The 14,878-nt window shown below is 46.9% G+C and overlaps 1 protein-coding gene across 2 annotated transcripts in view; it reads left to right on the top strand.

The window, feature by feature from the left end:
• The window catches only part of IGDCC4 (immunoglobulin superfamily DCC subclass member 4), an 84,929-nt gene extending 73,550 nt beyond the window's left edge, over positions 1–11,379 (top strand). For both annotated transcript variants that reach the window (XM_030955144.1, XM_030955143.1), the window contains exons 18-20: positions 629–863; positions 7,743–7,907; positions 9,486–11,379. In XM_030955144.1, the coding sequence (XP_030811004.1) occupies positions 629–863; positions 7,743–7,907; positions 9,486–10,013 (928 nt within the window). In that variant the 3' untranslated portion in view covers positions 10,014–11,379. The remainder of the gene's footprint in view (positions 1–628; positions 864–7,742; positions 7,908–9,485) is intronic.
• The last annotated feature ends 3,499 nt before the right edge of the window (positions 11,380–14,878 follow it).

The following is a 14,878-nucleotide window of genomic DNA, read 5'->3' as shown; positions in this document are numbered from 1 at the left end:
GGTAGTATTTTGCTTCTGAGGTTGGCCAGCTCTAAGGATGTTTGGAAATGGTTTGTTAACTTCATCTGGGAAAATGATGAAAGACTTCACAGTGAGTGACAGGCTGGTTTAAGGAGGATTGGATACAGCCCAAAGCCCTCTGCTATCCCAGGGGTCTGGATCCAGCCACAAGCATTTGGAAAGACCACGAGCAGAAAACAGCTCAGTTGTTCAGAAGAGCTTTGAGCTCACAGCACATCTCAGGGCCAGGAACAAACAGCTTCTGAAGTCTCATCCTAATGTGGCCACTAAACTTTCCTGTCCTGTTCCATGTCTAACTTGTAAAGCAGAGGTGACAGGAGTGACACAACTCCCCACGGACCAGGGTAGGTGAGCACCTGCTTATGCTGGGACTCGTAGTGTCTCCTGCCCTTGGGGTGTGCTGGCAGAGGGACAGCTTTGCATCCCACAGTGGGATTGTCTGAGCTTTGGCATTAACCAAGGTGGTGCAGAGATATATCTGCAGTGAAAGGTGTTACAGTGGGATGTGATGATAAAGGATATCCCCAGGAGTGGCAGGGCATGGTCTGGGCCTCGTCACTTGCACAAGGACCAGCTGAGATGTCAACTCTTGTTTGTTTTCCCTCAGGGAGGCCCTGCCAGGCCTGGATTCCCAGGCTGCTGGCAACCACACGTACTACCACCGGAGCAGGCAAGGGTTGGCCTCTCCCAGTGCCACCTTGGACTCACATGAGCTCGAGTCCCTCATGTCCCCACTCCCTGAGGATGCACCCGTGCCCCTGGGGGACATCACTGAGCTGGCAGAAGTGCACAGCCTCATCCACACGAGCCTCCCTGAGGACATCTTCCATGGGAAGAGGAAGGTAAGGACCCATGCATATGGGGACTGGGCTCCCATCTTTGGCAAGAGCCTTTGTTTGGTGTGTGGCTGCTGGGAAGGCCAGGTGGGATCCTGTCCTGGCTCTGCAGTGCCAGAAGTCTTGGCTGCAGGCTGGTATTGGACAGTCACACATTTCCCCTCTCTGTAAAACTTGAACTAGCTCAGCCTTGGCTGTTGGATATAATTTGGGATCCCTGTGCATCTACCACCCCTTTTCATCTCCTGGGAAATTGACCCCTCAATCTGAGAAGCTGCTGCCAAACTTGGTGCTGCAGAAAGCTGTGGTATTCATGTTGCTGTGGCATGTGGATGGTGGGAGGAAGTGTGATGTCTAGAGCAGACACGTGGCCTTCCAGGATTCTCTTTTGCTTGGACTAAAAGGAGGTGGCTCCATAAATAGTGTGTTCACTGGAACACTCTTGAAGATAAACAAGAGGTGAAATTGTGGGGTTTTTGTGAACCTTATTTTTTGAAGTAGTCTTTTCCTGCCCTGCTTGGTTTGCCTGACACTGCATTGTCTTTCATTCCTCCCTGCCCATTTCCTCTTCCAAGCTTGCCTGAAACATTTCATTCCATTAGGGAACCTTTAATTGGCCTAATTTAGTTAATCTGTTTATGTCTCTCTTTGTAGCCCTGGGAGAGCATGTAAAGTAATTAGGAGGTTCAGTAAAACAAATGCATTGTGAGCACATGGGATTTCACGTTTGCATCAACGATGCACTCGTGTGTCACTGGAGGCAAGGTGAGCTCAGGTACCTGGCTGACCACGAGCCCTGTCCGTGTGCTAGAGGCAGTGCAGGTGGGATCTTTGGGAAGCACAAAGTCTCTGCTGGCCTCACTGCCCCACAAGCTGAAGCCGTGCCCGTGGCCATCCCTGTGTGCTGTGGCAGATCAGAGCTCAGCTGGAGCAGAGGCTGTTTGTTTGCAGCCAAGCCACATCTATGGGTTTTGGTGGAATGTGGCTGCCTGTCTGGACCCAAGCCGAAGAGTGTGAGGAATTTCCTACAACTCCTTCAGTTAAATAAGGAACAAATGTTTTCAGTGATGGGGACTTACCCCTGAGAACAGGTCAGGGTGGGGGGAAGTTTCTTCTTTGCGAGGCCTTTTTGGGAGCAGCATATCCAGATGCCTCTTCCAGAGCAGCAATCTTGCCTGTAAGGGCTTACACCAAGATCTGAATATGTGCAGAGTGGGGCTGGAGAGGGCAGTGCCAAGGCCTGGCCATGTGAGGCTCAGCCTGAGAGCTTGGGGCCCTCAGAGTGGGCAGTGTCCAGCAACAGAGTTAAAGTCACAGACCAGAGCTTTGGGGGAGATGGACTGTTCTGGCTGTAGAGTTTCCATAATTAGATGGGGAACGGCCACTGAGAGATAAATTCACTGAGGGTTGTTTTTTTTTTTGATGGATGTGGCTAGGGAAGCAAGGGTCACTGGGAAGCAGCCACCCGGAGAGCAGCGTTGTCACCCGTGCCGACCAGGAGGGTGACCCGGCAGGTGAAGGAGATCGAGCGGTGGCCGGGAGCAACAGGCTGTTGTTGCTGGGAGCGGGCACTGGAGGGAGATGTGCTCCCATGCAGGAGACCGTGCTCCCTGCACTGCCCCATTCCTGCTGGAAGTGCCACCTGAGCACCGTTGCTTCCTTTCTGGACTCCAGTGTGTATAATCAAATGTGAAAAGAATATGGCCAAGAAATGCCATTGTGCTGCAGTGGCCAAGAGGCCCCATGGATGGTGATGAAATGTTACCTGGCTGGGCAGTCAGGGAGTTGGCCAGGTCTCAGGTACATGGCTGGAGTGGTGCACACATGCCTGGTGCCCACAGTGGATGTAAACCAAGTCAGGAGCAGTTGTGAGTGTGTGCATCTCCCTGTTTGTACACAAAATGCCTGTAGTCGAGGCTGTGAAGTGGGTGTGGGTGTCCTGGGTGCTGCAAATAGCTTTCTCCAGCATCCATTAAAACTGGAAAGCCCCAGGGACCCTGCCTGGAACAGAGTGTTGTGGAAGTTTTGCACCCTGCAGTGACCAGCTGCCTTTGTTGCCTTCTCTTTTCTTCTCTCATGCTGTGTGAAGTTGGGGCTGTGAAAATCCATGGCAAGGAATGCAAGAGAGCCACAGGAAAGAGAAAATCATTGTGGAAGGAAATTCCTATCCAGCCTGGCAAGGGGAAGCTCCCCAGGGTGTTCTAGGTTGGATACTATGACTTGCAGTTCTATTCACTGAAGAGAGGGAGTGAGAAATGCCTCCAGAGTCCCTTTTGTTTAGCAGCATATCATGTCACCACAGAGCTGGGGATGTTGGCTGGGACAGACCCTTGAGCTGAGGCTGCTGGCACTGCAGGGCAGATTTGTGTAGCTGTGACCTCCAGTTGTCTGCTTGTCCCTCTGTCCTCAGGTTATGCTCCTGAAACCTGGTTTGTGTTTGCTGGCTGGCACTTGCACTGGCTGCTCTGGGCCTGCAGGCTGTTCCCATGCTGACTCATCACTTACCATTCCATGGATTATTCTTTATTGTTTTCATTCTTGTGGCAGCCTGAGGTTGCAGTGGAGGTTGGATGCTCCATGTTAGATAGACACAAAGAAGGGGCTGTCCCCATACCATATGGAGTCAGAAGTGAGTGAATGTCATTTTACAGGTGTGGGGACTGGAGAACAGACTGAGGGGGGGAAGTCTTAAAAATCTCTGAGATTGGAACTGATTCCTGCAAAAACTTGTGAGTAAGGGTGGTGAGATGTCCCCTTGGTCATTTTCAGGTCAAGATCATCAGTTCCTTCAAATGTAGGACTGTGATTCTTCTTGAGCTCTTGCACATAGTGCTGGAGGTGCAGGATGGTGCAAGTGGAAGGTGGGACAGTCCCAAAGGAACTTCCTGGACCCCCTGTCCCTGCCTGCAGGACAGCAAGGTGCTACTGCAGTCAAGGTGTCGGCACAGGACCCCTCTGGATGCTCACAGCTCCATTAGTACAGTTGGCCATTCAGTGGTTCATCTTCCTTCCTTTATGTGTTTCCAGTGGTCACAGACAAGGATTTCCAAATACACTGACAAGTGATTTTCCTCCCTTACTCTCATCCCCTTGCAAGCACCCCCCAGACTGATGCCCTCAGTAGCCCTGTTATAAATGACACAGTCATGCACGGGCTGTGGTGATGCAGCCCTGTCTCCTCTGACAGATGGACTGAGGATGATAAAATGGCTCTGCTCCAGACATCTCTGTCACTGCTGCTTGTGGGCCAAGCAATTTAAAGGGTGGGGGAGAATGTTAAAAAGCATCTGCTTTCCATGGAAGACTTCAGCTTTTCATTGAATGAAGCCAAACCCAAGCATTTTGGTTTGGAAATGTTTGCTGTTGTCGTTCTTGTGAGCTGGAGCCTTCCTTGCAGCCCTTCTCCTTCCCTGTGGGCCTCCTTCCCGCAGGACTGCATTTCCCACGAAGCATCCCTGTGACTGGGAGTGCAGAAGCTGTAACACATCAGGGAACTTGGATCTACCCGGCTTGTTTGTCATTTTCATGTTGAAATTTTTCTGTGTGGAAAAGAAGTCCCAATGTTTTCTGAGAAGCTTCAGACAAGAGCTGTGCTCCTGGTGACAGCGAGCAGAGACTCCTTTATCTGCTGGCAGAGCTCTGTGTGTGTTGCATCCCAGATGCAGGCAGGGCTGTCGCTGTGTTTGCGTGACACGGAGCTTTCCCACTCCCACCCGCTGCTGTTCAGCAGTGAACCCTTTCTCTCTGTTACACCACTCTCAAAAGCTGGGCACATTGAAACATCCCCAGCCTCGTTTTGCACAGGGCTTCAAGCTACTTTAAATAACCATCCTAAAAAAACAGGGAAGATTTCAAGTTGAACTTTTGCTATATGTTCATTCTCAGCTCATATATTTGTATGAAATCATGACTTGTCACTGAGAAGGTAACACGATTTAGGCACATTTTTACCAGTTGGAGTTTCTATAAAAAGGCTAAAATGAAAAAGCTTGTTTGCTTTGATAAGGATTTAGCTGTAATGGAAGTGTCTTTTATTGGAAGATGTTTTTATTCGTTTTCATTCTTGTGTTTGCAGTGAACTGACAAAGAGATTCTTCCCTCTTTATATTAGTATTAGACTGACACTCCTTGCTCCTTGCCTTCATTACTGTGTTGTAAAAACCAAGACAATATTTCCTTCCTTCAGCCACCCACTAGCTCCCCTTGAGTAAAAAGAAATAGTATCATTTATTACACCAAAAAATGCTGCTTAAAAAAGCAGTGAAGCTTTCAGGCACACAACATTTCTTCAGGTCTGTGATGAAAACAGTCCTTGAGTTAATTGCTGCTGCCCAATCTTAGAGGCTAAGGCCCAAGAGGGATTTGTCTTTTGCTGGTTTTTTCCCCCTCTCAAACATAATGTGCTCAAACAACATGTGGGACACAGGCCATGTTGTGTGGCTGATGGTTTTTTCTGTTTGTTGAAAGTTGCAAACTGGTACAAAACAAGTTTGTTCTTCATTGCAGCCAATTTCAGCCAGAGCTGAACAGGCTGTTCCCAGAGTCATCAAAACCTATGTAAACATGGCAGATTGACATTTCCGCTAACAGATGGTCCATGGGGGATTGCAGTAGAGCTGCCTGTTTCTTTCCACGTTTTTTGGTATTCACAAGATGCCTGCAAGAAGGTTTTCGAGCTTGCTCTGTGTGTGTGTCTGCGTATGATGCTCAGATCTCTCTGATGGCAAATATGCATGCAGGCATCTCTAACAGGACACACATTTGGTGCATGTGTGCAGATTTGTGTAGGTTCAGTGCTGAAATTTCCAGGCACTATTTGCTCAGTAACGTATGTTCCTTGGAAGAGGCACAGAAGCCATCAGTCAGGGATGTAGCTGCAGAAAGCCTTTCAGATGGCAGCAGAAGCAAATTGAACACGCTCCTTGAGCACTCGCATGTGGAGATATTCCTTATTGTGAGCTCTCTGTGATCGCTTGGTTGATTTCTCGCTATTAAAGCGTAGTTTAATGATTGTCCACTTAGAAACAGAGCAATTAGGGAAGGCTTTTGGCTCAGAATATATTGTTGAGGATTGCAGAGAGAGAAATGGAAAAGACACTGCCTCAAGCATCCACATCTAAATTAGCAAATGTTTGATAGCCACAGTGCAGAGCTTGGACATCACTGTTCTGCAGGGTGTTGGCATATCAATGAGGCCTTTCACTATTTGTTTGCTAAAAATTTGCTCCTGAGGCAGCAGCAAAGCTCCTTGTGACTTGGGGATGGTGCTGGGATGTGACATGGCTCTGCCTCCCACAAGGTGTTGAGCCATTTGGGTGCCTGAGTGAGGGTGGACAGAGGGCTTGGGAGCAGCTCTGGCCGCCCTTCAGTGCATACACAAATGTCCTTCTGCCAGCCCTGGCAGCACAAGGTAGCATTTGCTTCTTGCTAAATAGCTGACTTAGGAATGCCTGGCTCACATACAACATCTGGTGGTGTATTTCTACCTAATTTTCAGCGAGATGGACCGAAGCACAAGGAGGTCAAATGACTCACCCAAGGTCAGGCTGATGTCAGAAATCTCCTCACTGTCTCAGCTGGACTCACACTACATTGGTGGTTCTTGGAATAGATTTGGCCTAAGGAGCAGCCACAAATGCAGAGCAGGAGCCTGGGCTTCTGCTGGCAGTGAGCAATAGAGGGTCAGTGGGTTTGAATGGATGTGCAGGGTATCTTCACCCTACACAGCCATCGTGCTCACATCACCAGTATTCTGTGTGAAGTCGCTGTTGTCAGGTCAGGGTTTTCTTCTCTGCATCAGCCTCTCTTGTACCCACACAATAATGTAGCATCTGTGGAACAAGGCCAGAGATAATGGGCCTGTGTGGTCCTTAAATCTGAGTTGTGTGTTTACGTGTATATGTATGTGAGTACTAGCAAGACTCAGCTCAGGTACATGCAGGACAGCCCAATAAAATCAAAACCTGGAAAGAAAATACTTTTCTGCCTGTGAACTAATAGCCTGAGCTGTTAAATAACTTCAGCTCTTAAAGGCACACATTTCCCATGCACAGAGGTGTGCATTCAACAGTTTATTGCAAGGGGAAGCTGAAAGAACCCAGAACAAATTGCGTTCAGCCCATATAATTTAATTAGATCTACAAACAAGGTAACACTGGTTGCCCAGGGGATTTAAAGCTGAGCAAAGTATTGCTTGGTGGTCTGTTGTAAAAAAAAAAATTAAAAAAATTAAAGCCCCCAATTTTGTGCCTCTGTGTTGATGAGGAATGGCAGAGTGTTTTCCCAAGTCCTGGCTTGGAGCAGGACTCTTGTCTGTGCTGCAGAGCGAGCAGTTTAGCAGGATGTCCAGCTCCTACTGGAGCACACAGGGCACTGCCCACGGGTGAGGGTCCTTCTCTGTGCTGTGGAGCACGGCTTCTGCCAAAGCAAAGACTGTGGTCACTCAGCTCCAGATTTCCCTGTCCCTCCCCAGCTCTGTGGTATTTCTCAGTAGGCTTGTTCTGCTCTGGGCTGTTGCAGCTTTGCAGGGAGTTGATTTTAGTGGACCTCTAAATGATGTCTGTGCCATGATTTACCCACTGGCCTCACAATTTGAGAATCAGTGGAAAGCCCCTTATGCAACCAGTTGTGAACCATCTGGCATCTTTTATCCCTGTGCTCTGCATCAGCCCATGTAACAGCAGTAAAGCCAGTTCTAAGGCAGGGACTGTGTAAGTTCATTGCAGAGCATTTTTATTTTGATGCTATCAGAAGTGTCCCCACATATATGGTATTTTCACAATTTGCACTTTTCAAGCTGCTTCTCATTTAAGGATATTTCATTTGAGGATAAGAATCCATGTCTGTGATAACTGCATCTTTTCTCCTGCCACTTTTCTCCTGCAGTCTTCATGGAATAAATCAACCACCCAGGCCTGGACAAACAGCATCACCAGATATGGGGACACCATCACCAAAGAGCCTCTCTCTGCTGTCAATGGGTCACTGAAGCTCCCCTCCAGTGCAGGGCAGAAGCTTCTCTTACAAGCCCTGGTTTATGATGCTGTGATGGTGGGTATCTTTGCTGCTTTGTTGACTTGTGTGTTCTAATGTGGGTTTTCTATTTATGTTCTCCATCTCCCTTTCTCCTTTTTGTAGCCCCTTTCTGCGGGCTTGTTGGTCTGGTGATGGTCAGGTGGGGTCACCAGCTTGGTTGTCAGCAGGGTTGTGGCAGTTCTGGTTGCTGAGGACCTGGTGCCAGGCACCAGCAGTCTGCTTGGAGTTTTGCTGTGGCTGTGCAGCAATCAGCCTGAGTGAGTTAGGAGCTGCAGTGCTCAGCACAGTCATTAAGATCTACAGCATGCTTGCCTGACAGAGGGATTGTATTTTTGGCTGTAAAAGGAGTCAAAGATCAAGGATTGATTTAAACTCCCTTCTCCAGATACGGCAGAGCAATTTTCACTGCACTTGTGTTCTGGGAAGAAATCCTATTTCTGATATTGCATCACTGGAATAAATATGCACTCCTGTGTTTGGGAGAGTGTACATGTGTGTAACTGTCTTAGCAAAGCAAGCTGACACCTGCTCAGACTGACTCTGTACCAGAAGATTTCTTTGGTTGTTCTTTGAAAAAGTTCATTCCCCCTCCTCAGCAAATACTTCTAAGTAGCCTACCTATGTTTCCTTCCTAGGCAGTGGTGTGAAAATCAATTATACACAGGATGTAATTAACATTGTGGATAAGTTAAGACAATGTTTTACAGCCCAATTACAGGGCAGCATTTACAGCACAGCTTACCCATCAGAGTTTGTCAACAAAAGAGAAAAGTGTTAAAATATGTAAATGATGCTCAAAGTTGGCTTCAACAGAAAGCGCAAATTACACGTGGGATATCACTTCCATACTCTGAATTGTCTTCTTGCTGCTGCATCACACTCAGCCCACAATCTGAGCGTTGATTGCCTGGAGAGCTCTTTGTGAGCTTCCACAATAATTTGTCTGGTAAATTATTGAGTGATAATCTCGCAAAATGACCTGCTTGTCAGCCAGATTTGTGGAGCTCTGTAGCCTGAACTCCACTGAAGCACTGCAGAGCAGAACTTATTGTTTTCTTTCTGAATTTGAAGTGCTTGACTTTACACAGACTTTTGTAGACTGTGACCAGGGCTTTAACAAACACACACTTTGTGATATGTAGCCAAAATTAAATGAGGAAAGTAAAGGGAGCCCCTTTATCCATCTCAGAAACCAGTTTCCTACAGTGCTGCCCACTCAGCCTCTAGCAATCTGGCCCTTAATATGGAAACAGACTGGTGAGATTTGAAAATTGTGGTCTTTGACAGAGGCTTGGAGGAATGGTTGCTCCAGCCTGCCAAGAAACTCTGAACAAATCACTTCTCTCCCTTGGGACTTGCTTTCTCAAATGTAAAATAGAAATAATGATCCTGAGGTGATTTGAGTTGCTTCTTAAGACCTAAGCCCTGAGAAACATATCAAGATAATGCTTAATAGAGGCATATGTACATCCCATTGCACTCAGTGGGATTAAAAATAAATATATTTTAGTGCTTGGTTTGGCCACAGCCTCAATTATCTGAATTTCACTTACTTTACCTTTTTTTATAAATTTCTCTCCTGTTTGATAACAGAATGAAGCAAAGAAAAGCCACCTGCCAGCCAGCCTCCACCAAGTAGAAGCAGAGGTCATCGTCCATTCTGATTTTTCAGCCTCTGACAGAGACTACAACTCCCAGCTGCACACCCTGGAGAGTGAAGAGACAGAAATTGAGCACCGGGAGCCAGAGGAGCTCCCCTCAGCAGAGCTGGCTAATCCCAGTTCCCAGCAGGACACTGGCCAAGTGCTGGTGGACTGCATGGACAATTTGGAAGCTCAGGCCCAGGCTGAGCTGCTCTGTACTGACACAAAGACTGACAAACCTGAGGCTGTGTGCATCCATGGGCTCACCAATGGCTTCCACAGGCATGGAGAAAGTCTGGATTCGGAGGAGAGTGGAGATTCAGATTCCACCCAGGAAGGCAGGGGTGATGTGCAGCCAGTCAAGTGCCAGTTGCTTTCCCTGGCACCTGAGGAGGCCCTGCTCTGTAGTAACTCTGGTTTAACCAGTCCCTCCTCAGCATCTGAGAACATGGCACATGCCCACAGTCACAAAGAATGAACTGATCTGATTTTGATCACAGCAGAGAGGAGAGCCCGTCCCTATGAGGTGCTGCCTGCCCTCGGCTGGCTGAGCCCAGCAGGAGCTGGGCAGGTGCAGCATCTCACCAGAGCAGGGCTTGGACCTGTTAGCTCTACAGAGGCCTTCGGGAAGCCAGGTGGGTTGGTGAGGGCCCATCTTCCTCCTGCTGAAGCCGATGAGGAACTGGGTGTTGGTGGGAGCAGGACTGAGCCATCTGCCAAAGTGTGAGCAGAACCACGATGGAACAGAGCCTTCTGCACTAGGCGGGGGCTGTCACTTCAGCATGGCCCTGGCAGGACGCCCTTTGATGCTGGGAAGTGGCAGAGTGCACCAAGGAATCCTTCTTAGCTGCCTCTTCCCCAGGGAGTGCCCGGCACTACTGACTGCCTGGCAGTGTTGGATGAATTCTGGCACAGGAGTCCCAGGAGCGGGTGGAAGCCCCAGAAACAAAGGCAGTGAGCTGTAAGCACCAGCCTTTTCTGCCCTCCCGTGGTTAGAAGAATTACCAGGCTCTCTGTGTATGCTACCACAGTAACTACTACTAGCAGGCTGATGTAGTGGCCTTTTATTACACACTCTACGAGTGCCTCTAACAACTTGTACGATATAGAACCTTCTGCAGCGTCTGGGTCTTTTCACCAGCCTGGGCTTTGTTTTATGTAGGTTCTTGTACCTAATATTTTAGGTACACATCTGTCCTTTTAATGTACAACATGTATTTTTATTTCCTTGGAACATCTTTATATTATTTAATTTTATAAAGTGGAATAGTGTGTGGTATAGAGTAGCATTTTTACTACTTCTCTCTTTCTTTATTTTTTCCTCCCTAACAACACAACTACCTCATGTCTGTTGGAGAAAAAAAAAAGCAGTGGATCTACTCATTTGTTATAGTCCATGATAGGTTTTAACTTATTCTTATACTGCCTTTTTCTAAAGAATATGTTTGCACTGGTTGTTGACTTTTCTTTAACATGTAGTGCTGCAGATCTGATGTCTCTCTTGTTTTATTTCTTGACACCTTCCCTACAGCCAGAGAGTTGGGTTGTGTCTCTCTGTAGGACTGTGTTTTGCAGCAGCTGCCAAAGGAGACTGCTTTAGCTGGCAGGATGTCGATCCATCTTTCCTCAACAAGCTTATACTAACAAATAGAAAGAAGAACCAGCAATTGCAAAAGAAACTTGTGATACTGGGGACATGTATTGCTTTTCTCTTTTTTTGGGTGCCCATGTGGAGACATCTCAGATGGTTTTGATTTACAGAGAGCAGCACTCAGCCTTCTGTAAGCAGTGGACTTGCTGAAAGCTTTGGATGAACAAGTGAAATTTTCCAGTCACTTCTGATAGTCCTGCCCAAAGTGCTTTTGGGTGGGTTTTTTTTGAAGAGCAGAGCACCACCAGAGCTTTAAAATTAAATCTTGGGTCTCATACCAGTCAGGCTGGCTTGAAAATCATCCAGTGACTCTTCCTGCTGATGCTGTTTGCTTACTGCTGACATGTCTCAGCCTGGCCCTGCTGGGGGTGGACTTTTCTCTACTTTTTTTAGCTGGTCTCTGTCCTGCTCCAGGCTTGAAGGGTTTGACTGTGAATGCTACAAGATTGGACCAGCTGCTCAGAGTTAACAAGGATCAGTAATTCTGTTCATGGGTGTTTGGTGAATGTTCTGCCTTCCTGGGGGATTCAGACATCTCACCATTTGTTTAAAAAGTGAAGGAAAAGATGCCCACCTTCCTCTTTTCGTACTAAAATTTTCCCCAGGGTATATGGGGAAACTGTGTGCCAACTTGAGATCCTGTAAAAGACTTTAGATTTTGTTTTTCCTGGTGATGACTGGATGGAGCTACCACTGCTTGCAGCATAGAGAACCTCACTTCACCAGCACGCTGCAACCCTTTTACCTCCAGCTTTTCAGCAAACAAGAACCTCCAAGCCTCCATGTACTCAGATGGGAAGGATATTGGAGCTTCCAGTTCTCCCCAGATGGCACCATCTCCTCCCAGTATGACACACTGTTCTGTAGCCAGCTGTATTTCCAGTCACTGTGATTGCTCTGTTTCTCCAGCTTGGTGTCTTGAGGAGTCTCATAAGTGCTGTTCCATGCTGTGACTAGCCATGACTCTGGAATGCTGTGGGACAGAGACTGGAGATCAGTGCCGGTGAGCAGGCAAAGGCAGGAGTTTGTGTGTGTGGAGCAAGGAAAAGGCAAGGAAACATAACTGGGCAGAGGAAGTGTGTAAATAACCTCCAGAACCCACTGCCACAAGACTTTGAAACTCATGACTTAGCAGGGTTACAGATAAGCAGTGAAGTGTTATTGCAGGCAATCAGGGCAATTCACAGTTCTCTGGGAGCGGATGCAGTCGCAGAGGTACAAACCCTCAGCTGGGCAGGGCCGGTGCTCGCTGCGGAGAGCGGGGGACATTGTGCAGGTGGCCCTCGGGTCCCAGTTCCATGAAGAGCCCTTGCCCTTCCTCAGTGACAGAACAGGCCCTGCACAAGCCACATTGCCATTGCCACTTTCCATCCAGAGGAATGGAAGGGGACGGAGGCTGATATAGGAGTGTGCCACAGTTTTAGGGACGCTCCCTTGTATGTGCACCCCCTGCTTTGCGTGTACATCCTTCAGCAATCCTACAGCCCTGAGAAAGCTGTCCCTGCCTGTCACTGCAGCCCACACAAGCAGTGGGGCACCATTCCCCTGGATCACTTTGGCTGCCCACCAAACCACCACAACACTTACAGAGAGCTTTGGGGAGATGCAGCAGACCACAAACAATTTTGTTTATGCATCCCCAAAGCACTTTTGTCACCTTATGCTGAGGCTTGTTCTGATCTCATTACACTTCACCAAACTGTACCAGGGTGTGAAGCTGGCAGTGTTTGGCTGTCCAAGAACTGTGGTGGCCATGGGCTGGTAGGCCAGACCTGAGTTGCAGAAATCCAGATAGTTTCCTTGGAGCCAAGAGGTCACCACTGACCAGCAGCACCAAAGCTGTCCCTGGATGAACACACATCCACACTGAGTGCTGGGTGTCCTTGTCCAGCTCAGCTGTGCCCCAGGTCCCCCCTGCCCTGAACGTGCAGGGACCTTTCAGTCTCAGCTGGAAGTGAATTGAACAAGACACATAATACACATTTGATGTGTAAAGCTGAAACAACCAGTGCATATATTTTTTTATCATGAAATAAGTAGCTTTCTTGCAGATTTCTCACAGGCACACAAACTGTTGATACCTTTTATTACCCATCATGCTTAATATCTCTTCCTGTACCCCAGGCTCCTTTCTCCATTTTCTTCCTTTCAGTAACACTAAAGATTATTGCTGTTCAAATTTTTTGCTGGTGTATATTGTTTTACATTGTTAAAATGTCAGGTTTGTCTCACTGGCATAATTTTCTAGTATTAATGTTACTGTTTGGCTACACAACTGTATATTCCCCATGCTGCTGTGAGAGTCACAATTCTCATCCTTTTATTTCTTTTCATTTCTTGTTATGTGAAACATGCAACTCAGATAAAAACCTCTATCAGATTTTTGTTGACTTGATTTCTTACTTAACAGGCAGCAAAGTTCTGGTTTAAATAGTTTTAATGAGATAACTTCTAATTTAGAGTTTGAGAATTTTTTTACATTAGATAACAATCAGCCCATGAAATATTGCTGTGTAAGAAAACAACCATTTTACTAGAACACTGTATATGGTTTTGATCTCATTAGTAATAGGTGTTTTGAAGGAATCATTGTGTCTTTTCTAATCAATACTTTTGTTAGAAAGGAAGTGTTTAACCAGCAGAAATCTACCATCTACTTCTGTTACTGTATTCCCTTGCTTGTATTTTCAAGTTAAATTTCATTTTCTGCACAGTGCATAAAGATGTGTAACCAGAACTTGATCTTGTTTGAAGGTTGTGTCTGTGTTTGGTTCCATACTGTACTTGATTATTACTTTCTTTCTTCAGAGACTGTTCTTACTCCACAAATACTCTTTAGTGTTAAAGTGTAAGACGTTGTCCTTATATTCCTTAACTAATGGGTTATTAATAAAAATTTTTTTTAAAGAGTGGAATTTTACTCACAATTAAGTCTGTTCCAGCTGTGTGAGGCTGTACGTCGCTGGCAGAAGCAGTGGTGGGAGCAGAATGCAGGATTCATGCTCACACCACTTCAGTACCAGAGCTCATCACTGTGAAGGTTGGAATTGTGAGATGATACTGGGTACCTGGTTCCTTAGGGATTCTTCTGGAATTTCAGACATGAGCAGAGTTTGGATTCATTAGGCATTTCTGGATGCTTGCTCCTTCCTCAGTTTTGAACTGATTCCTATAGGAAATAATATTTGTCCAGTTTCATGCTTTATCTTGCTGGGAATTTTTTTATGGTAAAAATAAGCAGAGGCATCTAGCAATGAGTGGTGAGAATTCTCTTGGATGGCACACTGGGCTGAGCACTTGGTGGCTTGTGTCCAGCAGGACTCGTGAGAGGATACCTGCCAGTGCCCAAGGACACACTATTAACCTCCCGTGCATCTCCCTTCTTCCTGGGATGCATTCTCTACTTCAGTACATAGTTTCCATTATTACTTTATGCTGCCACGACTACAGAGCCATAAAATCTCATTTTATCTGCATTACAGAGGTAATAAATCTGCACTTAGCACAGTGTTCTCTGATAGTGGTTAAAGGGAACTTTGTCAGACTGTGTAACTCTGATGAGTCTTTCTCCTAATGATAGGTAACCTCACAAACAAGCAAGGAAGGACCTTGGAGGGGTGATTGGGTGACTGCAAATCACTCTTCCAGCTCCCAGCTCATAGGATGCTGATTGGAGGCTGCTGAGAGGAGCC

Source organism: Camarhynchus parvulus, chromosome 10 (assembly GCF_901933205.1).
Source record: "Camarhynchus parvulus chromosome 10, STF_HiC, whole genome shotgun sequence".
Taxonomy (NCBI): Eukaryota; Metazoa; Chordata; class Aves; order Passeriformes; family Thraupidae; genus Camarhynchus; species Camarhynchus parvulus.
Note: the sequence above shows the minus strand (reverse complement) of the source record. Positions and strands in the feature narration are given on the sequence as shown.